Source organism: Cynocephalus volans, chromosome 5 (genome assembly GCF_027409185.1).
Source record: "Cynocephalus volans isolate mCynVol1 chromosome 5, mCynVol1.pri, whole genome shotgun sequence".
NCBI lineage: Eukaryota > Metazoa > Chordata > Mammalia > Dermoptera > Cynocephalidae > Cynocephalus > Cynocephalus volans.
The window spans coordinates 56,310,524-56,335,150 of NC_084464.1; the positions used below are offsets into that span (position 1 = coordinate 56,310,524).

The following is a 24,627-nucleotide window of genomic DNA, read 5'->3' on the forward strand; positions in this document are numbered from 1 at the left end:
GTACTTTGTAAACCCTCAACATATTTATTTAAGAAACTTCAAAGAGAAACAAAGGGTGTGCACTGTTTTACTATATTGGCTTTCTGAGTTTTGGCTGGTTTCCCAAATAGCAATTTTTATATTTTTAAAAAAAGACAGACTTAACTGCTTGCAGACTTTTCACGCATGGAAGATGAAGAAAGCTTCTTTTGATGAAGTGTAATTATGTCCAAACAGAGCTGACCCCCTCCCCCTATATTTCTTATGATCTTAACTGAAGAAAGTAGGATTTTTCCTTTGAAGCAGCCGGGACTTGGTGGAGGATCTGAAATGCTACAGTCTGCTGCCAGAGGCAGGATGGAGAAATTGGTCCAGACTTGTCTTCGAGACTTAGATGGGGGGTGAGGGGGGTGGAGCGGGTGGAGAGAGAGAGAAAAATTGATTTATCACTAATAATAGATTTTTTTTATCACTACATTGACATTGAATGAAAGGAAACAGTAATATCAAGCAAAAATGAGGAGGGAAAAGGGACAGAGAACACTGATAAGAGATAACACTCTGAAAAAAATGTGTCAGTTTCAGTGGCAGGAAACCCTTTAACTGGCTTTTGTACCCTTGGTACCTGACATGCTTTATAACAGACTCTCTCCAACTTCCTCTTTGATTTTCACACATCTACATTTCTCTTGAGTTATTAAGTCTGGATCAACATGATGCTACCATTGTATTTTCTTTCTCAACTTTAAAAATTTTGTTTTCAGTAGCATTAAAAAATAAAAAGCACCAGGTTCCTTAAATATTATTCTTTTTTTTTCTTTCCACTGGTAGAAACATAATCTCTCAGAAACTGAAAAACAGTCTTAGATTTATAAAGGAGTCACGTCACTACTCTGGCTTTATGTGTTGTCTTATGATCACAGCTTTTGAAAGTGCTTTGGAATAAAAGTAGAGCATCAATGAAACTTGCATTAAATTAGGAGTGGCTTAAGGCTTTTAATTGCCTTTTCTTTTTTTCTCCTTTATATTTTAAACAAAAGTGCTTAAAATGGCTTTGGTCCTTAAATTTTTTGGTGTACTTCCTCTCTTTTGACATCAGGCATGCTGCTTTTAATTTACAACCATTTTTGAGCATCTACAGTGTACAGAGCATGGTACTTGGTCAATTTAGAATACAATCCTGCTTATAGTCTTACCCCTCCTGACTATTCCTGGCAGCCCCTCAGGCTAGGCTGGAATTGTCTATCAGTGATAGTTCCCTATGATTATCTTAGGAAAGATATGACTTGAGGACATATTGCAGAACTAGTTCCTAGATGAAACTGTGGATGAGACAATTAGTTATAGGTATTAGTTATACTTAGTGCTAGCTCCTTAAGTAAGAGTCTGCATTTTAAAGTGTAAGAGCTGGCATTTTTATCACTTAAGTGATAAAAAATGGGATTTGGAAAAAAAATGTTTTAAATTTAAAAAATGTTTTAAATTGTGAATGCCTACATAAACATTTGACTTAGGAAATGCATTATTATTATAAGATGAAGAACCAGTTACCCAATTAGGCAGTAGTTTCTGAAAGTTTCTTCAATGTTACGTACATATTTCTTCTGAAGGGACAATAAAAAGTAGAGGGAACCTCCTTGATTTTTGTTTTTGTTGTTAAAGTACATCTTGATCCTTAGGATTTGATTCTGGAAGACCATAGGTATACTTAAATACTTGATTCCTCTCCAAGACCTATCTCTTTTTAAAAGAAGTTTCTTTAGAAAACTGGTTCTGCTCTGAGCCTTCAGATGTGTTATATTTGAAGGATGAATTTTATATTTGGCTTTTCTTCCTACATGAGGTGTTTGCCTAACTTTAGAAGAAACATAAATGACTTTTAATATCTTAAGTAAGTTGTAAAGGTCTGTATTAGTCCGTTTTGTGTTGCTATAACAGAAATACCTGAGACTGGGTAATTTATAAAGAACAGAGGTTTATTTGGCTTATAATTCTGAGACAGCTGCATCTGGCATGGGCCTCAGGCTGCTCCTACTCATGGTGGAAAGTGGCAGGCAGCTGGTAACAGATCACATGGTGAGAGGAAGCAGAGAGAGAGAGAGAGAGAGAGAGAGAGAGAGAGAGAGAGAGAGAGAGAAGGTGCCAGGGTCTTTTAAACAACCAGCTCTCGTGGGAACTAATAGAGCAAGTACTCACTCATAAATTCCCCCTCCCCCAGGGAAAGCATTAATCCATTCATGAGGGATCTGCCCCATAACTCAATCAGCTTCCAGCACTGTTACATTGGGGATCAAATTTCCACATGAGTTTTGGGGGGACAACACATCCAAACTCTATCAAGGTCTAAAATAGAAATATTCCCAAAACGAGTTTAGATAAATTCATGGATAGTATCTCTAGCAGGTTATTTAGAGACATTAAGGATAATTGAGATACATACATCCTTGATTTATGAAGATTAGTGCCATTGATAACAACTGCCTTCCAAAGACAGCTGCTGTTAGAAATGCAATCCTGGGTCCATGGACCACTAATTCGATGCAGAATGGTATTTTTTGATGTTAAGATGTAAAGTAACTTTCATTCTAGAGATTTAAATGTTTGACTCCCCCAGATCTTTCCATCGTTCTGAGGTCCTGATCTGGACCCAGTGCTTCCTAGTTGTTTTAGTCCATTTTGTGTTGCTAGAACAGAATTACCTGAGACTGGGTAATTTATAAAGGAAAGAGGTTTATTTGGCTTAAGATTCTTGGACAGCTGCATCTGACATGGGCCTCAGGCTGCTTCTACTCATGGCAGAAAGTGGCAGTCAGCTGGCAGGTACAAGCAGATCACATGGCAAGAAGAAGTGAGACAGAGGAGGTGACAGGGTCCTATATACAACAAGCTCTCATGGGAACTAATAGAGGAACTCATTCATTAATCCCCCCTCCCCCAGGAAGAGCATTAATCCATTCATAAGGGATCTGCCCCCATGACTCAATCAATTTCCAACACTGCCACATTGGAGATCAAATTTCCACGTGAGTTTTGGAGGGGACAACACATCCAAACTCGATCACTAGTCAAGTTTCTAATCTTGATTTCTGTAGACTTTCAGTTTTCCATAACTAGTTCAGACTCCTGGCTACATTATTCTTTTGTTCATAATAAATTCTTTGTTCCCTAGGCAATTAAATGACTTAAATCTATGTAATATCCAATATATAGTGGATGAATATGATATATCAATGATCCTTTAAAAATAGGAGCTTTCATTGTCCTGGCTAATTATTATGTTAGCCTGTTTACTGTTTCTTGGGCACATAGTGCTGATTAGGGCACATCTAAAAATAAATTCTCTTTTTTTTAGTTCTCTGGCAAAGTGGCAGAATGGAAGAATGAAAATAAAAAGAGCATTTATTTTAGGGTCTGAAAGGCCTGGGTTCAGATCCTGATTTTTTTTTCACTTATTAGTTGCGTGACCTTGGATAAATTACTAAGCTTCTCTGAGCTTCAACTTCCTCATTTGTGAAATGGGGGTGATAAAGTACAGCCAAGGAGACTTAAAACTATACATACTCAGTAACAAATGATGTGTGTCTTAAACAGATTTTAGTAACTTACATGGTCTGGGTTGAAAAGAAAACCCATTCACTGGACTTGACAGGCAAAGAACTGTTCTACATTAAGCCTTGTATATAACCTGTTTCATATTAAGCTTTGAAAAGATTGCATTAAACTTTGTATTGCTACATATTGTCTAAGATATGTGTTTTGATTTAATACCCTTAGCTTTCAGTAAAGGGAAAAAGACTGACCAAAAAACAAAGCAAAACAGTGAGCTTTTTAAAGGTCTGTTATGGGAGCAGACTAAATGAGCACTCTGGCCCGAGATTGCTGAATGTTTTATTGAGTCACTGTTTCACGCCCACCTTTTCCTGTCTTGTAACAGTTTGCAGTTTTGACTATCTGACATGACTAACCGTTGCAAATCTAACTGATTACAACTGTCAGTGAGTCTGTGTAACAGAGTCTGGTATCTTCTTCTGGAAAAATCAGACATCCAAGTCTGCTACCAAACTTTTCTGTCGTTTTCTCCCTTTTATTCATTGCTTTTAGCTCATTAATTTGAAGCATTAGATGTAATACTTTAATGAAGCATACTCTCTGCTAATACTAAAAATTCATGTTTGTATTGAGAGATGTCGTGTTCATTTAGTAAAAAATATAACTCACTGTCGGGGAGTTATTTCAAGATTTAACAGCAGGGATGTACGTTAGGGGAGGGGTGGGCAGGGAGGAGAAAAACTTTGTTCCAGTAATGATGAAATCATCATACCACAGGCACATTAAGGCCAGGACAGGAGACACTGGCTCCTGTTAAAATGATTCCCATAAGAACTTTGCTCTTTCATCTTCTTATTGTAGTGCAGTTAAGCAAATGAAATGCTAAAACCATGTGAAGTCAATAACATAATCAACAATAATTTACTATTGTTCTCTCATGAGGTCGTGACCTAATCCTAAATAAAGATTTCTAAAATTATCTATGCTTGGATGTATTCCTAATGTTGGAGAAAACTGAAAGGAAGAAAACCCCCCTCAAGTAGACCAGGGTTTTTGTTTTCATTACAACTGTTGCCACTGAGGAGCATTTGTAATTGGAGTCTTCTTATACACTACTGCAGTGAAGATGATGATCTTAACATTCAACCAGTTTAGAAACGTCCTAAAGTGGCATCAGAGGGTTTCCAGGGTATAGTAAGGAGTCCTGACTTATTTTTGTTTCATTGCCTCTTCAGAGATGCTTAAGTGCAATTTGAACATCTATGCTGCATATAATCATCAATACTATCTTTTATATTCACTGTGTATTTTTCCTTTTTACATCTGCAGGCAAGAGTTTCACCTTGACCATAACTGTCTTCACAAATCCTCCCCAAGTAGCCACCTATCACAGAGCTATTAAAGTTACAGTGGATGGACCCCGGGAACCCAGAAGTAAGTACTTGCCTTTCTATTGAAAATGGTAGTAGAGTTTGCAGAGAACCTATGAGGAATTTATTCCAAATGAGTTAATGTTACTTTCATGTACATAGTGTCTTTGCAAAGTTTGCTATGTGCATATACTTTTAGTGAGGGACAATTAGTAGAACTTCACAGTTAGTAGAAAATAAAATTACAGTTTTAAACTTTGCAACAAAATTGCTAAAGCATACTTTGGGAAATGAGTGAATAATGATTCAGTCACTATAGCTATTTGCTAAGAAATTCTGCTCATCCACTCTACACAACAGATAGGGCAGAACAGACGGTGAGAGCTGAGGAAGAAAACAATAAACTTAAAAATCTTGAGCTTAGTTAAAAAGCATTCGTGCATGTTTCCCATGGCCTAAGAATGTGTTTTAGCTTTTTAACTCGCCCACTCAATTCCCTTTATGAAGAGCACACAGCTTAATTACAAAGAATTTATTTGCAAATGATAACTTGCTTGATTGTTACAACACTGTTGTTTGGTCATGTTCTATTAATTGTTATAGATGGTTTCTTTTAAAACATTGAGTCAAACAGGTTTAAATCCATCTTGGTTTATTTGTCCATCTGGACATCCAGAAGGTTAAGGTAGTGCACAAAATCTATTTGGGCCAATATGTATTTTCCTCCTAAATCTAAATTGAAACACATTTGCTTCTTCCCTCCCTGCCCCCCCAAACTGATTTGATCAACCTCGGCATAGCAATATTTAAATATCTTTAGAGATTAATGGTTGTTTGATATATAAAACTATAAAACATTAACAATTCTGTGCCAGTGGAAACATCATATAGATCTCTGCCTTGGCTGAGTGAAAACATTGGAGTCCTAGCCATTGCACTTAGGGAGTTTATTTTGCTTTGTGCTGGAGGTATAGCTGGCAGAAGTATTTGTTCTATAACAGTATACCTGCCTAGACCATGAGAGTGGCATATCTTTTCTTCCCCTAAAATAAGAGAAAAGGGCTGGTAAGGTTTTGCCTCTACCCACGTAGCGTATCGTTTAGCAGTGGGAACATACAGTGGCTCCCGTCCCTTTCACTGCTGTCTCTTTTCACAAAGACTGACTGCTTGCCTGAACTAGGGAGGTTTCCTGCCTCAAAAGCAAGTCTTTGAGGTTTTTGTTTTCTCCTTCTTTCATGTGTATGGCATTCTTCCAGGTTCATAATGTTGGGTCAGTGCTGGCCCTGTCTGTTCAGTTTGGGAATGTCCTTCTAGGTGGTCATTGTACACATGTCTGTAAGCCCCAAGTCTCCAGTCCTAAGGGCAAGTGGTTATACAGTACAGGTGAATAGAACAGAGCAGGGCTGTCTTGCCTGGGTTGGGGCTTTGCCTAACTTTTCTGGACTGCCATAAATAGGGGATGATGCTTTATGATGAAAGACATTTTCTAACTTTTGTCTGACTAGCCCTTGAGTTCCTGAAAAGTCAGGGGTGTCCATGTTAGTAATGCACAAAGCAGGATAGTAGTCTTTTAGCATTTAGCACCACTAATACTTATCTTTTAAAGATGTTTCCTGCTGATCTCAGCCACTTTTCTCAGTTCTTGGAAAAACTATTATTGTGTGTGTCTGTGAATGTGTGTGTATGAGTTCATACCCTCAAGAGTTGATGCTCAAAAGTTGATAGTTTGGAGAGGAAACAAGGAAGAGTAAGTGCTGCCCCATTCTGAAAATTATGATTAAAAAGTGAGGAGGCAGGGTGGCTTTGGAAGTGTCACTTTTGTTTGAAGTGTGGATAGTATTACCTCATTTCAAAGAGATTTTTGGGCAGAATTAATTAGGTGATAGACTCACTGCACTGCAAAAGCAGAGAAGTGCTCTGAGAGCAGTGAGGGTTAGGGGTAGAGGGGCCAGATGGTATGTGTGACCCAAGTTCAGTCTTTGGGTGATGCTGAGGGTGCTGAGCGTGGGTAGGGGAAGTAGATAAAGGTCTGCAAATGGGAGACCACCTGCCCTGGATCGGCCTGAGTAATGTTTCTTGCAAACTGAAAATTTATGTGAAAATGTGATGTCATTTCACTGACATCATAAGGTGGCTTGCCAAAGTTAGTGTCTGGATATAAGGATGGGTCTGATATCAGTAACAGCTTAATCCTACAACCTGGACTCTGTACTGAATTATTTTCTTCTGTTCTGCTGTTGGCCATCCTAAGCATTGAATGTTTGTAGTACACACTCTTCTCAATATTGTTCTTTAATTTTGACACTCCCAGATGTGGAAAATGCACAGGATTTTCAATTTCCTTCAACAGTGAGTATAATAGCATTTTGATTGATTGGTGCATATAACATTAAATGGGGGATCCTGTAGAACATGGATTGGCAATTTTTTTCAGTAAAGTGCCAGGTAGTAAATAATTTTGGCTTTGTGAGCCATATGGCGGTGTCTGTCACAAGCACTGAACTCTGCCACTGTAGCGCAAAAACAGCTTATGTAAAGCCAATATGTAAACAAATGGTCATGGCTATATTCCAATAAAACTTTATTTATAAAGGGAGGTGGTAGGCAAGATTTGGCCCACAAATTATAGTTTGCTAACCCTTACTCCAGAATGCAAAGTTGCTTATTTTATTGACCTTTAACAGAGAAGGGCTTTTACTAAAATAAAAGGCTTTCCTGAGGGGAGAAAAATAGACAATGCAATTGTTTTAGCCTCCTCTTTCCCCCAATTATAATTCCTTAAGTAGTGGTTATTTGTCACATAAATAGTACGCTTCTGTTTATTACTGTTGGAAAGAATTGAGGATTTTGTACTATCTGTTCATATTAATGGAATTTTACTCCTTCCTCTAAAGATTTGAGTATGTATTGAAAGTTCTTCTTCTGGTAGCTCAGCTGTTTGAATAAGGACAAATTCTGGGTTAACTGGTTGGGTCTTTCAGCAGACTGCTTGAATTGAAATCCCAACTCCACAATTTATTAGCTGTATGGAGATAGGCAAGTTGCCTAACTTCCTTTGCCTTGGTTTTATCATCTTTTAAAGTGAAAATAATAATAACAGTATCTTCCTCATCAGTTGCTACAAGGATGTTAAATGATGTAATGCATGAAAAATGGGTAGCACAGTGACTGTACGTACTAAGTGCTCATTTAGTGGTAGCTTTTTTACATCAAATTTCTTCAGTGTCAGAAGTTTGCTGTAAAGTTTTGCTTATAGTGTGCTTTTAGGAAACAGATACTATCTAGATTCTGTTCTCTAGTGTATTGTCTTTTTTTCCCTGAAGAAGGCTTTACTAATTTTTGCTCATTAGTAAATGACACTTATAAGTGTTATAAATTATGCCTTGAGCAGATATTCATGCCGCCTGGGGACAGCTGTGCAGAATTGATGCTAAACACAATTTGTTTGCAGCAAAATTGGATAGAGGATACTGTGGCACTAGTACCCCACTCAGCCCTGCTTATCAACACATCTGCCAAGACCTGCTTTTCACTTAAAAATCCCAAAGGTTTCATCCTATGTTTTCTGTCTCTGGCAGCTGAACCAGTGCTGTCACATCACAAACAACTTCTTTTCTTAATATACACATCTGGCGTTGGCAGTTGGACTAACTTCATAAGAGCACATGATCATCACTCATTACAAGATTAAAAAGTACCCCATGGCATCATTGATGTTTTTTAACTTTGATCTTTTGCAGTAGTGATTCATCTCAGTTATAAAACTTCCCTTTAAAGGAACATAGCCGATGACTTATTAGAACCTTCATCTTAAGTAGCGTAAACATGAAAACGGTGCACATCTTTACAAAATGTCATTTATTTTTTTGCCAGCTTATCATTTTAAGACATGACATCATACTTAAGATCTCAAATTTGTAAGTCTTGTGTTTAGGCAAGGCATTTTGACCTCCTTTTGGCAAGTTAGCTCTGAATAACAACTGCCGTATGTTCGCCAGCAGGAGAAATCAGTGTGGTAGCAGCAGCAACAGTAATGCATTTGGATACCTAACTCTTCTAAAAATCAGTTTCTATTAGGATCCTTTGTTCCATTTATGTACTTGGTTCCAGCTACAGTCTGATGTAAAGAATTTCTATAGGAAGATGAAAACTTGGTTAGCCATGTCATATTATATAGAACTGGTTCTGAGTTAGGGAATAGGACTGATGGAAAAAGCTATTGTCTGTTCAGAGGATGGAAAAAGTAAAACACCTTACAGTCAGAATCCTTTAAATTCTCTTGCTCCATTTACAGTTATCTATTGCTAAATAACAAACTACCCTAAAGCATAATGGCTTAAAACAACAACCAGTTTATTATTTCTCATGATTCTGTGGGTTGATCTGGGGTTCATCTGGATGGTTTTGCTGCTGGTCTCGCTTGGGGTCTGTCATGTGGTTGCAGTCAGATGGTGGCTGAAACATCCACCATCTTGGAACATCCAAGATGGCTTCATTCATATGTCTGGTGCCTTGATGGGATGCCTGGAAGGTTGGGTTCAATTGGAATGATAGGACAGCTGCACCCCTCTCTCTCTCTTCATTCCTAGGGCCTCTCTTCCTCTCCCCATGGCTCACTCCATGTGGTCTCCCATGAAGTCTTTCCAGCAGAGTTTGAATTCTTACATGGCAGCTCAGGGCTCCCTAAGGTGCAAAAGTGGGAGCTATCAAGTCTTATTAAGGCTTAGGCTCAGAACTGGCATGGTGTTACTTTCTCCACATTGTATTAGTTAGAACAAGACACAGTTGTGGCCCAGATTCAGGGGAAAGAAACCACACAAATGTGTGAATGATGGCGGGCAGTGGTTCATTGGACCACCAATGTCATTACCTTCTATAATGGCTTAGCCAGTAAATGTCATTGTTGCAACAAAAGAAAATTTTTTCAAGGTACCATCTTCTGAAAAGTCTTTTGGCTTTTTCAATCTGGGGGACATTTAAAGTTCTGCAAACTGACTTTGTTTACTACTTCAATAGTGCCTTCATTCTGAATTGAACAAATGTGGTAAAATATCAGATGAATTATGGGTGGGTATTACCTTGTGATGATGCTTTGGTGTTAGCAGGTCAATATCATGCTGAGACAGATCAATACTTGTATAAGAGAAGAACATTAGATATTTGAACAAAAGGAAGTATGAGCCCTGCCTGGCAACCTGGTAGGTTTGTAGTAGAAATATCTTTTGAATCCTGAAATGGACAAGCCTGGAGGTTTTATGCTTATATCATCAAGCCTTGAAAATTCCTGCTTGCTGGCACACCTGCAAACATGATACCTGACACATGTGAGTGGGTTTCTAAGACTTTTTGTGTGTTGTGCCTTAGGGAAATAAACCATAGTTACTTTCAAGGAGAAACCAAAGCTGTCAACTGTATACTTCCTGTGGGTACTACTGTTTACTGCCGACCAGGCACCTGTCCTGACTTCGTGGGATAAAGAAGCCCTGCCTTGTTCCCCTGAGTGATCTAGCTCTTTTTCTGCAGGCTTAGAATACATGTCTGAAACGTTTTTCCACCTGCCTCCGTTTGTGACTTCAGTAAGGGACTGGAGCTTAGGTGAGTGAGATGTTATCCAGAAGAACAGGGTCGTGTGTATATTTCTAGGACTGCTTTAGCACCCTGGTTCGCTTGGCTTGTTAGGCTTAGGTCCTGCAGACAAACTGTTTTTCTGTTTCCTTATCTCACCTTTGCTCAATTCATCAAAAAAATTATAATTCAGAGAAGTTTCATTTCTCCATATTCCTGAGGCAAGTCCAATTGCAGAAGTTTTACCTTAATAAACTTGAGTTAACAGACTTAGAACAGGTGGTTTGGGCAAGGCATCATCTCATTTTTCTCTCATGCTGTTCCACCTAGTTCTGAGACTGCCAGCCCAGTGAAGGGTGGAGAGAATGGAGGTCTTGGCATTTCCTCTTCCTCATTCCAGATGATGTCAGTGGCAACTTGCTTTTATCCTCCATTACTTTTCATCCTAGTTGTGTGAAAGAATAGGCTTTTTATGGTGGCTGGACCCTGACCTTTACTTATTTAACAATGGCAGATGCTAATTTAGAGGTTGGTCACATGTGAGCGAAGGTGGGAGACATGTACAATGTGTTAGATAGAGGCACAGCAGAAGAATTTTTTAAAGGTTATCTGATACCTCTGGACACAATTCTTGCATTCACATTCTTGCTGTCTGTGAAAACAATTTGAGAAAATCCTGATAGGCCTTGTGCCTTACTCCTGATGCCACAGGCCTGAGTATTAGTGCAGAGCATTAGGAGAAAAGCCCTTATCTTCTTGACTGGCAGACTTTCCCCTGCATTCTTCACTGTCTCTGAGGTGCCCAGGGAATAGAATTTGTGGGTAAATGCCATGTCAATTTTTATGAGTCAGCAAATACAAGCAGCAATTTGATTGTCATAGATAGTAATCATTTGGCCTCTAGTGTATAAAACATTGTTGAAAATCTTTGACTTAAGAAAATAGTAATAGTTAAAAAAACACCGTTCTCTTTTCCCTTTTCTTCAAGGAGGATGCGGGGGGAGGGTCAAAAGCACTGGTGGAGGTAATGTCTGGTGGTTGGTGGAATGTGCTCTTGAGAAGAACAGTTTTAAATCTCTTTCAGTACTTTTTTTTTTGTTGACTGACTGTCAGGAGCTGGGAAGATGGCCAAGAAGGAAATGACACATCGAGAGGCATTTTGTGTTGTGCAACATTCTGTGGAACTGATGCAAGGATATATAGCCTGTTTACACATTCCTTCACTAGCAGACTGCATGGCAGTAATTTAATTCAGCAGCACATGGCATGCTGCAGCAAGGAGCTATAGCCTTAACATCCTTTCATGGCAAATTATCACAGCCGTTAAAACATGCTCATGTCCCTCCTTTGCACTCTTCCCTGACTTGCTGGTTCTGAATGTGCTTTCTCATTGTATTGGACTTGTGTTAAGGAGCTGTAGCTTTCACAGTAAGAGCACATTTTCCACATGCATATGTTCTAGTTGATATATTTACTTCTAACTAAATATAGCATGGCAGGTTTTCAAGTGATATGTGTTCTAAAAACACACACATATTTGATCCAAATGTGTCAGTAGTTTGTATCTTGGCGTAAGTCAGAAATCATTCATTTTTAAAATAGTGTTAGGGACTTGATAGGGACTTAAGAGAAAGAGGGTTTTTTTGGGGGTCTTATTTATTTGTAAAAATGACTTTTCCTTCCCAAGAGAGATAATTCCTGATAGATCACTGAAATACTCTGTTTCCTTTACTTTGTTTGTGCTGTAGCATTTTCTTCAAGGAGGACTGGATCAGAGGAGAATAGGATATACTTAAAAATAACAGGGGAAAAAAGATTTGTTGTATTGCTTTTCTCATTCATACTTGTCCCTACCTAGCATTTTTATAGGATACATTTATGATGTCAACTAAAGCACATCTTTTGTCTTCATATAAAATTTCAGAAGTTTTTATTTAGACAGGTATGGAAAATAATTTTACTTGTTTTTCAAGTAACTTTTGGAAATTAAGAGAGGACATAAAAACCACTTAGGTCTAAAATATTAATTCAAGATCATATGCAACAGTTAAAATACGAGACTTTATTTGTGATGTACTTAAGTAGCAAAAGAGGGGCTCCCTGTTTTTCTCAAAATTTCTCTGCTACTATGCACAGGTGGCTAAAGTCTCTTTGCTAGTAAACAAAAGCCCTTCATCAAAATTTAGGACTAAGGCTTAAACCCAAGCACCTCTGGAAAAGGTAATTCAGACTTAAATTTGTAGTAGGGTAAGAATAAGTGATATTGAATCCTTTTTTGGGGAGCAGGTTTTGGGAGATAAAGGGAGAGTGATCACTGAAATCCTGGGTATTAGAAAGTAAACAGTGAGTTGAAGTGGGCAGGAAGGGCCTTTGCTGGCATGAAGGTAATGGTTGCCAACTTCAAGCATTGCAATTTTGCTGTACATCGGCCATAGCAGTGTAGACCCCTGATGCTTTTCAAATCTGGGGTAGTATTAAGAGTACAAGATTTTATATAATTTTGAGGTGAGAGTTTTGGGGTTCTATATTTCCCCCTTTTGTAAATGTTTCCCTTTTGCAGAATATTCCTTATCTACTTTTGTTCTAGATACAGGCTAGCTGTCCTTTATTGTTTTAAAAATTATCATTTAGTTTCTTTCTTTTCTTTTAGTAGTTCTCCTTACCATTTTAACATGTGTATCTGCTTTAATAAAATTAATCACGATCTGTGTTCATATAAGAACTTTAACATACCTTATACTGTCAGTCACCCTCTCTCTCCTAATGCTGTTGTCTGATATTTTAGTTTATCTTTGTGTTTTACTTCCTGAATTAGTCATTATCAGTGTGTTAAACTGCTTATGCTTATTTTATATTTACCCACTATGTTATTGATTTATTTGCTCATCATTCCTTCTCATACCTCAGTTCTTCCTTCTAGGCTCAGTTTTCTTTTCCTTGATGGAGATCCTTCCATGGTTCCTTCAGTGAGAACCTGATAGTGGGTAAACTCTCAGTTTTTGTTTTCAGAATGTTAGCAGTTGTGTGCATTGTCTGCTGCCAACATGAGATGATGTGAGAGGCACCCTGCTGATAGTCTGTCTGCTCTGATTGCCTGAGATCCATACTTGTAGTCATTGCTTTGTGTTAAGATGTTCAGGTCATTATTATAAGGTTAGCTGGAATAGTATTTAAGGGAAAGAACACAGGACAGATAAATATTCATGGAAGATGGAGGAAGGAAAATGGGCCCCAGTGCCCGTCACCATGGGGAACTTTGAAGAGTAAAAGGCCAGTGGGTGGGGAAGAGGTGGGAGGGAATGTTCCTACAGAGGAAAAGGCAAAGAAAGGGAGAGGCAATAAACTCCCCTATTTCACTGTTTTGCCTTGGGCAGACCCTAAGTTGCTTTGGAACTTTCTACCCAAATTTATATTAAAGAACTCCATCATTCTATTTTATCATCTGGCTGTTGCTCATTGAACAACAGGAACAGCAATCCTTAGATGTTGTTGTCTATACGTTTTCTGTCATTTCACTAAGAGTACAGGACTCAGAACTGAAAGATGCTTCTTTTATATGGTAAGTGAATTGTTGAATGAAGCAGAGGGAAGAAAATAAATGTGTGAACTAGAAGGGCATGGTGTAAGAGAGCTGGGAGACCACTATCTGGGGGTAGAACAATCTGGGCAAGGTAGGTGGAGTGACTCCAGTGTTTTCTCTGTGTGTCTCTGGAGTTGTGTAGGAAGTGGCTGATGGGGAAGACATCAGCTGACACTGAAGCAATCTGGTACTTTCTGCCTTTCTACCAGCCCTTGGACTGCATATGCACCCTCTGTGATATGCATTCCCTTCTGCTTCTCATTCTCTACCTTCTTGTAGTTAATTTTTATGAGATACAATCTGGGTAAAAATGCTAGTATGTATTTTGGTTGGGGGAATACTCAGAATAATTTAATCTGGGCTCTATGCCTCCTTAGGATTGACCCTGGAAATTATTAGTAGAAAAATGTGGGCCCTTTAAGGAGATTACAAAGGTACCAAATGGAGGCTGTTCTACAGGAAGTGAGGAGAAATACAGATGTGTAAAAAGAAGGGTGAGTGTGAAGTGTACTAACTCTAGAGATTTGGTTTCTGTTTCGCCTCCTCACTATTCACTCCGTCCTACAAAAACAAGTGATAAAGTATTTTGTGCCACAAGGGCTGTTTCAGAGTAGCTTAACAGGGAATTCATCTGTAAGGGTAGTTCGTATTTAAGATATGGGTTCACTATGGGTGAAGGGAATTGGAGGGCTTAGAAATCCTTTTGAGACCTCGGTGCCATCTTAGTGACCCTACACAAATCACTAAACTTTTCTCGACTTCAATTTCTTCATCCTTTAAATGGAAATAGACATGAAGACAACTTCACAGAGTAGCTGGGAGTAACTCCTAAGGAATGATCATAAAGTACTTGGCACACATGAAGGGCAGCTTAAATACCAAATAGTAATTATGTAGCGCCTTTCTGCCAAGGAGTTCCAAACACTTAGACATTACCTCACTGATTCTCTTTACATTCCTCTGAGCAAAGCATTATGCATTTTACAGGTAGGTAAACTGAGGCATAGACCCCTGAAAACTCATTTGCTCTTTGTCACTCTGCAAGGCAGCAGATGATTTATAGAGATGGGCAAGGATCCCACATCTCTTCCTGTTCAGTTATTCATCACTAAAGCTCCCTGAAGTCTTTGTCATTCAAGTTGTGGAAGCTCTTGGTATTGGGCCTAGGGCATTGTGGAAGCTCTTGGTGTTGGGCCTTGGTTGATGTTATGAAGAAGTGTTACATATAAGAAGCATGCCTAGTGATGTAGTAGCATTGCTAAATAATAAATAAGGCTAAGTTCTGAGGCCTGGCTCACAGTAGGCATGCATTTCACAAATATATGTATGTTTGTTGAATGAGTATTGAATTCATTAAGATGAAAGTATAACTCACAGTTGAGAACTCTGAATTTTGTGAGATGAAAATAACAAGTTGTATAAATTAAACCTCAATGGAATCTCACTATGAATCCCAGTGAAATAAAGTTAGTACTTGAAAAAAAGTTAACTTTAAAAAAATTACACAAGTAGAACATGTGGATGGTACATGGTGGAAAAATTAGAAAATAAAAATTAATCAAAAGAAGAAAATAAAGATCGTCCATAATTGCATCTCCCAAGATTACCACTGCTAATATTGTGATGTGTATCATCCTGCATATTTTTCTGTGAAAATGCTTCACTTTGTGAAGGTAAAAGCAGTGAGGAAATAGCATCAGGAAAATGAATTCTACAGAATGGTATAACTACGTCGAAGCCGAAAGGAGAGAGAGAATAACTGGAAACAAGAATAATTGTTCTAAAGAGAAGGAGCATGATGATAGGACTGATGACAGTTTCCAGTTAATGACTGCTTTTGTGATGGGAAAGGCTGATCTTGTGAATGACGTGAGACTAGATGAATCTGAGAAGGATCCCTTTTTCCTTCTATCCCGTCTTACCACTAAAAACACCATCCCCCTTTATGATAGCTGACAGAGCCTTTTTTGTAACAATTAGAGATGTGTTTTAAAATGTAAATATTTCTGGCAGTGGGAATATTTATTCATTCAGGAAATTATTTTTGAGTGCTTACTGTTAGCCAGGTGCCAGGCAATACAAATCAAGGCAGATGCGATCCCCGCCTTTGAGGAGCCTTCATCCTGTAGGGAAGACAGACAAGAAACAAGTAAATGAACATTTATCTATAATTGCATCTGACTGCAGATTGTGATAAGTGCTGTAAAGGGAGCTGATGTAGTAATAAAGAATAATGGAGCAGGAGGGGACAGAAAGGAACCCATGCTAGCGTGGTGCAAGGGAAGGCCTCTCTGAGGAGATAGCATTTGAGGAAGAAGGTGGGGAAGAGACTGTAAGGCAAAGGGCACATTGACATGATTAGTGTCAGAACCTAGTATCTAATTTTGATAGAAAGGAGGGCATTAGGAGTGCATAAATGGTTGGCAGAAGAGGAGAACATTGCAAAAAGAATAGACTAGAATTACACACCCCAAAGTTGCCTGTTTTATAATTCTACCCAAAGCTGATGTGGTGTAACTTGAGGAACACAAGACTCTCCGTGTCCGTCCCCAACTGGCCCCAAACCTCTCATATTCTCACCAGGTGCTTGAGGTTCTTCCTCGAGTAGAAGCTTTGAGGACAGGATGTTCATAGATGTTATCTGCAAAGGATAACACATTTTAAGCCATTTTTAGTTAACTTGGTTTAAATAAGTAGATCAGATTAGCTAGATACTAATTTTCTAACAGAGGATCATAAGACCCAAATTGGTAGGGAAAGGGGGTTGAGAAAGACCTTGAAGAGGAAATAGAGTGGGAGTAGATGGAGGGGAAATGGTTCATCTGTAGCCAGTGCCTGTTTGATAAAAAGACTGAGTCCCAAAGATCATGTTTTTCTTAGAGAAAGAACTATAAGGAGTGGGCTTGTGCTAAAAATAAACAAATCAGTGGGCTACCTATTTGAGTAGATTCTCTTAGGATTGTGTGTCTTGGGCTTTTATGGACAATGAGTAGCAATTCCAAAGGTGAACTGGGTTTCAAAACAAAGAGCAGCATGGAAAACTTTAGCATGTTTAGCGAAGAGCATTGATGATGATTAAAGGATTGTAAAATTGAACCTATAAGGATAAGTTGAAAGAGTTGGGATTACTTAGTTTCAAGAAGAGGAGACTAAAAAATGACTTAATAACAGACTTCAAAATTATGAGAGTTATTAAGCTATGTATGGTGACCAGCTGTTTTGTTTCTGGCAAAGTCAGAGAAAGAAGACTAGATTTTAACTGAATTAAGTTAGATTTAAAGAACTTCTTGACTATAAGAATTGTTAAATAGAACAGGTTACTGAAAGCTGAGGGCTGGAATGGAGGGCTTTTCAAATCCCTTCCATCTTAGTGATTCTCTGTGTGTTTATGAAGTGCAACAAAGTGCCACCTTTCTGCTTTTAAAATCAAAGGCATGATTTCTGTTTCCCATTATAATTCTGAAGCTCAGAGTCACAGAGGTTTGTAGACATAAATGCTGAGGGTAATTTGTCTTGCTTCAATGGCTATTAGAATTTTTAATTGAGAAAAATATGACCAAAAAGAGAAACAGATCTGCCACATGATCATAAAACCATTATTGACAATTAGAATAGATGCAATATTAAGAATTTTGGTCTGAGGGTGAGATTTTTTTATTAGAAAAACTTAGGTTTATTTGATTTGCATAGTCCAGATACAAAAGGTTGGGTTTTATAAAGTTGATTCATTTTTCTCTGTTCCCTTCCTACTGGGAGAAATTGAAAACATTTCCAGGTGACACCAAAGTTCATATAACCTGGAGCAGGAGAGATGCAATCCGAAAATCACCATCAAGGAATTTATTGTCACAGTGAAGGAAAAAGAGAGGAAATAGGCAGGATTTATTTCTGAAAACAGAAACCTTCTTGCATTTAAATGCTGGCGGAGAAGTGAACAAGTTGAGCAGAGCAAATCTGAGAAAGGCTGGCTGACTGTGCCATTCCTTTTAACTTTGGGGCAGGAGCTGCAGGGAAACAAAGAGCACTGCTTCATAGTTAACCTTTCTCAAGAAGCCAAGCATCACAGTTTTAAAGTTTATTCTTTAATCCATTCTTTTGCTTATTAAGTACCTGTCTCAGCAACTTTTGTAATACTAAATTACACATGCAGATGGTCTGCTTTAAGCACTCACGATAGCTCACTGATGAAACTAGGAAAAACAAAGTACACACACATGTAGTGTTCTCAGATGAGTTCTCTGTTTTGAAATAAGTGGATGCAATTTTCTCTAAAGGAAAAAAATAATCAAAGAGACCAAAGAAACAGATTTTGAAACAGGTGACACCACTGGGAAGAAGGCTAAGTGGGTGTGGTGCTGGGCTAGAGGAAGGAAAAATACTCAGAAAACATTTTTCTTTCCTCCCCAAAATAATTTAGGCTCCTTGGATCAATAAGCACATTTATTTAGCCCGCAACTACACTTTACCTTTCCAAAGCATTATCACCATTGGAGAGCCACCCGCGGCCCACAGTTGGGATGGAAGTCAGAACCCACTCCTTTTTACTGTACTCCTTTCTTCCTTGTCATTGATTTTCTTAGTGGCCTTGGCACTTTGCTCTATATTTAGTCTTTTTCGTGATTTCTACATTTTGGTCTCCCCCACCCTTCACACCCAGATATTTTATTTTCAAAACACTTCCTAAAGATTCTTAAAAACAACAGCTGCCTTTTCCATAGGAGAAGGCAACCTAAAGGGGATTAGTGGCCGTAACTTTCTGCCCTTGAGGCCAAAGGATTCATAGTGGGAAGGAAGATGAGCTGAACAGAGGTTTGGTTCACTTCTGTTGTAAAAAGGAATCTTCTTGCTGAATACTTAGTTACAGATAAAGTCTCTTCATTACATATATGGGGTCAGTGCATGGGCAGTTGTTCGATATTTTCTGCAGTACTGTTGAAATACCATGAGCTAAGTCTTGCTATATTTTTCTGAGGAATAAGCTGTGAAACTGATTCTGTATTGGTATGTCTGAAGCAACAAAAGACCCATCAGTACACCCACAAAAAGTATTTGGTTGTCTGTTCTTGCCTGAGCTGCTTTCTTCCCTGAGGACTTTTAGACTTATGAACCAGCCTCCTTTTCCTTAGGTTGAACTGTGAGAGAGAGTGAGATCTTTGAGTGGCTAGAGCTTTATACAAGGTTGGATGCATGACCATGATAATGTTGAAAGCATAATCAAGAAGGACAAAGGCTTTTATGAAGGCTCTAAGATTTATTTATTTATTCCCCCCCTGCCCCGTTTGTGTATTTATTTTTATTAGCTCCCACATGTAAGTGAGAACATGTGGTATTTCTCTTTCTGTGTGAAGGCTAAGATTTAAAGGGAGCAAAAATGGATGATTTGGATAGTGTGTCAGCGAAGGTCCTGTGCTTTGATGCTTTGATGACTTCTCAGGAGGTTCCCACATGGACTCTCCTTGGGTATCTGTGGAACTCTACATTGGTGGCACAGGTTAGACATCACAAGGAAATTTGCTTGAGCCAGGGATCTAGGAGTTTTTGAATTCTATAATTAGGAAAGCACAGATGGTCCAAAGTGCAGGATGAATGTCCGTTTTATTTTTTACAAAGCATATTTTTTGAACTTTTTCTATATAATATATATTGGTTTTATATTTTGTGGGACCTGGTATAGCAGTTCTTTGGTAGAGCCAAGTAGCCTGAATAACAGAAGGAGAGATGCCTCTTCCCTTTGCTTTTATCCAGGGTTTTCTAGGAGCTGTGCTGAAAATGATGTATAGAGGAACTTTGATTGTAGTTTATTTGTCACCTACTAGCCTAGTATGTGAGTTAACAGAAAGGGGCTTTGCAAGACATAACAGCTCCAAGCATTCATTTTTGCTGAGGGTCAGCCCATCATCAGTTACAGCTCTGGAGAAAGCCTTACATGGAGTGGAGCCACCACTTCTTCATTCTCTTTTGTTAGGAGAACTGAAATATAAGTATAAATAAAAATTCACAACTGAATTGGAAAAAATCTGACACTAAAAGATGAAATGTAGCTTTTGTAGTGTGAGATTTGTGGCACAAACTGACCAGAGGAAGGAAATCTGATGATCTAGATAGATGCCTCTGGTTATTACCACTTTTGTTGAGAGCTAAGCTTCTATGCTAAGAATGAAACAGGATGAGTCATATACAGCTGTAAATAAAAACTTATGGGAAGGGAGAAATCCTTGTGTTTGAAGGAATAGGTGGCACTTCTGGCTAATTTATAATGTTTCTTTTCATTTCTTTCTGAATTGGAGTGAATTGCTCTAAAAAGTCTATAGGAAGAAAATCTTTTCTTTTCTTTTTTTTGGCTATTGCAAAGAACTCCTGAAAGTGAAACTGAACCATAGCTGGTTCTATTCCTCATTCTATCCCTGGTACTATTTGGCCAATTCATGGAAAGGAGTATGATAGTTTTCATATGAGGAAAATGTAGTCACACTGGTCTCTTCCACATTTAACCAGGCTGTTGGAAGGCTCATGGTTTGTAAATTATTTAAAATACGTGCTTTAAAAAATATTATTTGTACATTAGGATCTTAAATCCCAAAACCTCTACACAATTTACAAAGTACCAGTGACAATTCAGTGAAATTCTTTGTTTTATTTTATTTTTAATTGACAAATCATAATTGTATTTTAGTGAAATTGTAAAGTTGATATTTAGATCCTTTTGTTTGCAGTAACTTTGGTAATTAAAATAAGTTGACCTTAGCAAAGAAAATCAGCTTTAATAACATATCCATATCCATTACTTTCTACATTAATTGGCCAAACATTTATATCATTCCTGCTCTGTCTCAGGGCCTTTGAATGCTAAGTGCTGATGAAATAACTGTTCAGAGTTAACTGGAAAGGGCCACCAGCAGAATTGGGTAATAGTTCTGAGACCAAGAATAGTGCCCAGTATTATTTTGACTATATCAGGACATAAAGGGCTTAGTTTGTGGAGAAAATGAACAGGTATCTCAGCTTTTGTTTTTAATAACTTATAAAAGTTGGTGACTAGTAGATGATACTTTGTCAATTACCTGCTCTCTGGCTACAACCATGTCTCCTACAGTTTTTAGACCCCTGTCCTTACCAGACCTGTTCTCTCCATTCATTGAAAACCCAGTCCCTCGGTTTCCCACTTTATCTCAGTTTATCATGTCATTCCTTTGTGTCACCTCCACTTTCTTTGCTTCTTTGTCAGTCACTAGACCTACTTCCCTACCAGTACCTTTTAAGTGTTCATGCTCTGCATCACTCACTCTGACCAGAGCAGGGAGCACTTCTTTGCCTGACAAAATGGGCTCCTGAGTACATTCCGATTTGAAGAAAGGGTTCCAAAGCTGAATAGAGTGTAACACTCATCTAATTTAAAATGTGTGTTTGATGGAGGAGAAGGATAAAAACTGGTGTTTATTAGGTCATGAGGCTCTGTGCTGGATGCTTTATATCCATTAGCTTCTCTTTTACAAATGAGGAAATTGAGGCCTCAAGAGGTTGCATTGGCTGACCCAAGTTCTTCACAATAGGAAGGTAGACTCTGATTTTCTGACTGCAGGTCAGTACTTTTTCTATTGCTTGATGACAAAGGCTTTGAATATTTATGAGTAATTCTGGTGGGAGACTTTATAGGATTTCATCTGTATCAGAGGTTAAGACAAATCTGAACTAATTTAGAATCTCAAATATTATTTGTAGTCCTTTTTATTTGTCAGTACAGTGTGAAGTAAGAAGGGCTAGGGTGCAAGGTGAAGGAGCAGAGTGAAGAGTCTCATGTGACAATCAGCAGTACACCTTTGGACACCTCTGGGCTTTGCTTATCTCTACTAAGCCAACTTTTTTTCCTAGAGAAATTGGAATTATTATTAGTCACAAGAAAAGGATATTCTCACACACTGTACAGGATTTGTTTTTTCCTGTTAGTTTTTAATGCCATCATAGATAAATGCTCTGCCATCGTAGAGAAGTAATAATTCTTTTATTTTTGATAATTTAGATTATGTGGAAAAAAATTCCATTATGGTGAAAATGTCACATCATGGGACTGGTAACAAAAGCACATATATGATGTTCAGTGCTGCCAATTATTTCTTTTTACATTTTAAATAACATTTAATTTAATATAATTATCACATCAGAAAAACATTTGTAAAAATTTCAGTAAATTTAGAAAGCATAAAGAAAGTAAAAGTCACTTCAAACTCAACATCAAAGATAATTTCAGTTAATATTTTGATGCAATTCCTTTTATTATTTTTCCTAAGTGCATATTTGTGTATATGCATATATATTTATACATATTTTTTATTTTATAAATTTTGCATTTTCTAAACTGATACTATTTTTTAATAATTAGAAGGAATTGGGCTATACTCTGATTATCAATCTCAAAATGGAAGTCTTCTGTTTGGTAAAAACGAACATTTTGAAAATTACTTTATAAAAATTGGTATAAAATCTCTTATTTTTCTACCTTTAAAAATATTATAACCTACTGGATTATTCATTTCCTGATATGGTGGCCTTCCTCAGAATATAACTTACATTAATTGTACATTCTCCTCCTTGGTTTTCTTCTTATCACCTTTTTTGTTTCATCTTTATTCTGTTTTATAGTGCTCATGAGAGGTATGATATACTAAACAAATAAGAATATGCTATGCTGGATGCCATAATTATGCTTTGAGTGTGTCTTGGGTCTCCTCTTCAAACTTTTTCAAGGCTCTGTCTATATATGCCGTCCTTTGGAGTTATCCTTTTGTGCCTTAGGATGCTCAGACCTGCCATGTGGCCTGAGCTTTGAGAAAATAGTATATTCTATGTTTGTGTAGTTTACAAAGTTTGTGTTAACAGTGAAGATGTCACATTAACCCTGTGAAGAGAGAAGATGCCATTGTACAAGTGAGGATGAAGGCTTGAGAAGTTAGGGGATTTGCCCAGGGTCACACATCTCTACTCAACATTTTATATTTAAAATTGAGTATGACTCAAACCAAATTCAAGAAGAGAAAAGGTTCCAGCTGAGAATTTAAAGAAAAATGCAGATGTTACTAAGTTCTTATGGCCAAAATAATTTCAGATTACTCTAATCATCTAACTAGGAATGAACTAATTTTTATGTGGTTTTTTTTTTTTTTTTTTTTTTTTTTTTTTTTTTTGCCACAGTAAGCAGGAATCAGGTACAAGTGAAGAAAAAATAATTTAAATCCATTGGAGATACATATCAGATCTGTTTCTGTTTTGTTCTTGTGGAAGAGAAAGCAAGAGGGGAGTTAATGGAGGAAAAACATATGTGTAGGACAAAAGATTGCTGCTTCAATGTAGCAGCTTGCTTATTACTAGGAATGGAAGGGAGAGGCTATGCTTAACCTTTCCCAACAGAAAAAGGCTGCAGGCCAGATCTGGGGTTGCAGAATTGGTGGGGAGAGTAGTTCTTTTTCTCTTCTGGCCCATCTCCATAGGAGATAGGGTGTCTGGTGAAAGGCAGGAGGAAGGAAGATCTAATGTCAGACAGTGCCCTTTCCTGTTTCTGGAGTTCTAGGAAGATGAAAGATGATAGAATGTAGATTCGAGACTCTTAGAAAATGCTGAAAACTATAACATTATTGATTCATAGGGAGATTTGGAAAATAATAAGCATCCTGCTTATCAAATGCTTTGTTTTAAGCGATTAAATTGACCTGGAAATGTAATTTGAGTTATTATTATTATTTTTTTATTCAAAGCTTGTGAAAACTAAAACAGCCTTTCTAGTGTTTGACTTTTAATATCAGGGAGGCTAAGTGAAGTAGAGGAAAAGAAGCAGCAACCATATATGTTTGTGGTGTCTGACCCATACAACAATACAGAAGAAATAAGCCAGGGTAGTGGTGACTTGGCTGAGGAGGGTCTGTGTCTGAGGGGAAAATATTAGTGGCCTAGTCCACTGGACAAGGAGGCTTACAGGCACAGACTAGGGCAAATGAAGATGAACCTGACTAGATGGGACCTAAACAAATGCAATGATACATCTGGGGCAGGAAATTAAATACAAGAACAGTGCTAACTTGCAGGCAATGCAGAATATTTGTTAACCATCTTAAATTCTTGATGAAACTACCTAGAGTCTGTATTTCACTTTTTTAACATTGAAAAATTGAAAAGAAATATTTAGCTACTAAGGAACTAACCATGATAAATAAATTACTCATTTATTCACTGGCAAAAATGTGTTAACTGCCAAATACAATATGACCTCCTTCAATTTCTAATCCTTTTTGCCATGCAAATAAATTAAGTCAACAACAAAAAAATTTGTTGATCTTTCTTCTCTCTCTTGTATAAAAATTCCATTAAAAATATATGGAAAGTGAACTGCTAACAGAATCCTCCACTTAGTTCAATGAACCTTCCAGGGTTCATATATTCACTTTAAATAAAAATCATATGTAGCAATCTGTGGTGGGAAAGAAAACTTGGTTTTAAGAATGATCTGGAAATACTACAGAACCTCCTTACACCTTCAAATTCCAGAGTTGCTGTTTTGTTAATTTTTCTGGTTTGAGATGCTGCCTGCTACTGATG

At 37.7% G+C, this 24,627-nt stretch overlaps 1 protein-coding gene across 3 annotated transcripts in view; it reads left to right on the plus strand.

Moving 5' to 3' along the window:
- Window positions 1–24,627, plus strand: part of RUNX2 (RUNX family transcription factor 2) — a 207,594-nt gene that overhangs the window by 100,999 nt on the left and 81,968 nt on the right. For all 3 annotated transcript variants that reach the window (XM_063096835.1, XM_063096836.1, XM_063096837.1), the window contains exon 4: window positions 4,858–4,962. In XM_063096835.1, coding sequence (XP_062952905.1) covers window positions 4,858–4,962 — 105 coding nt within the window. The remainder of the gene's footprint in view (window positions 1–4,857; window positions 4,963–24,627) is intronic.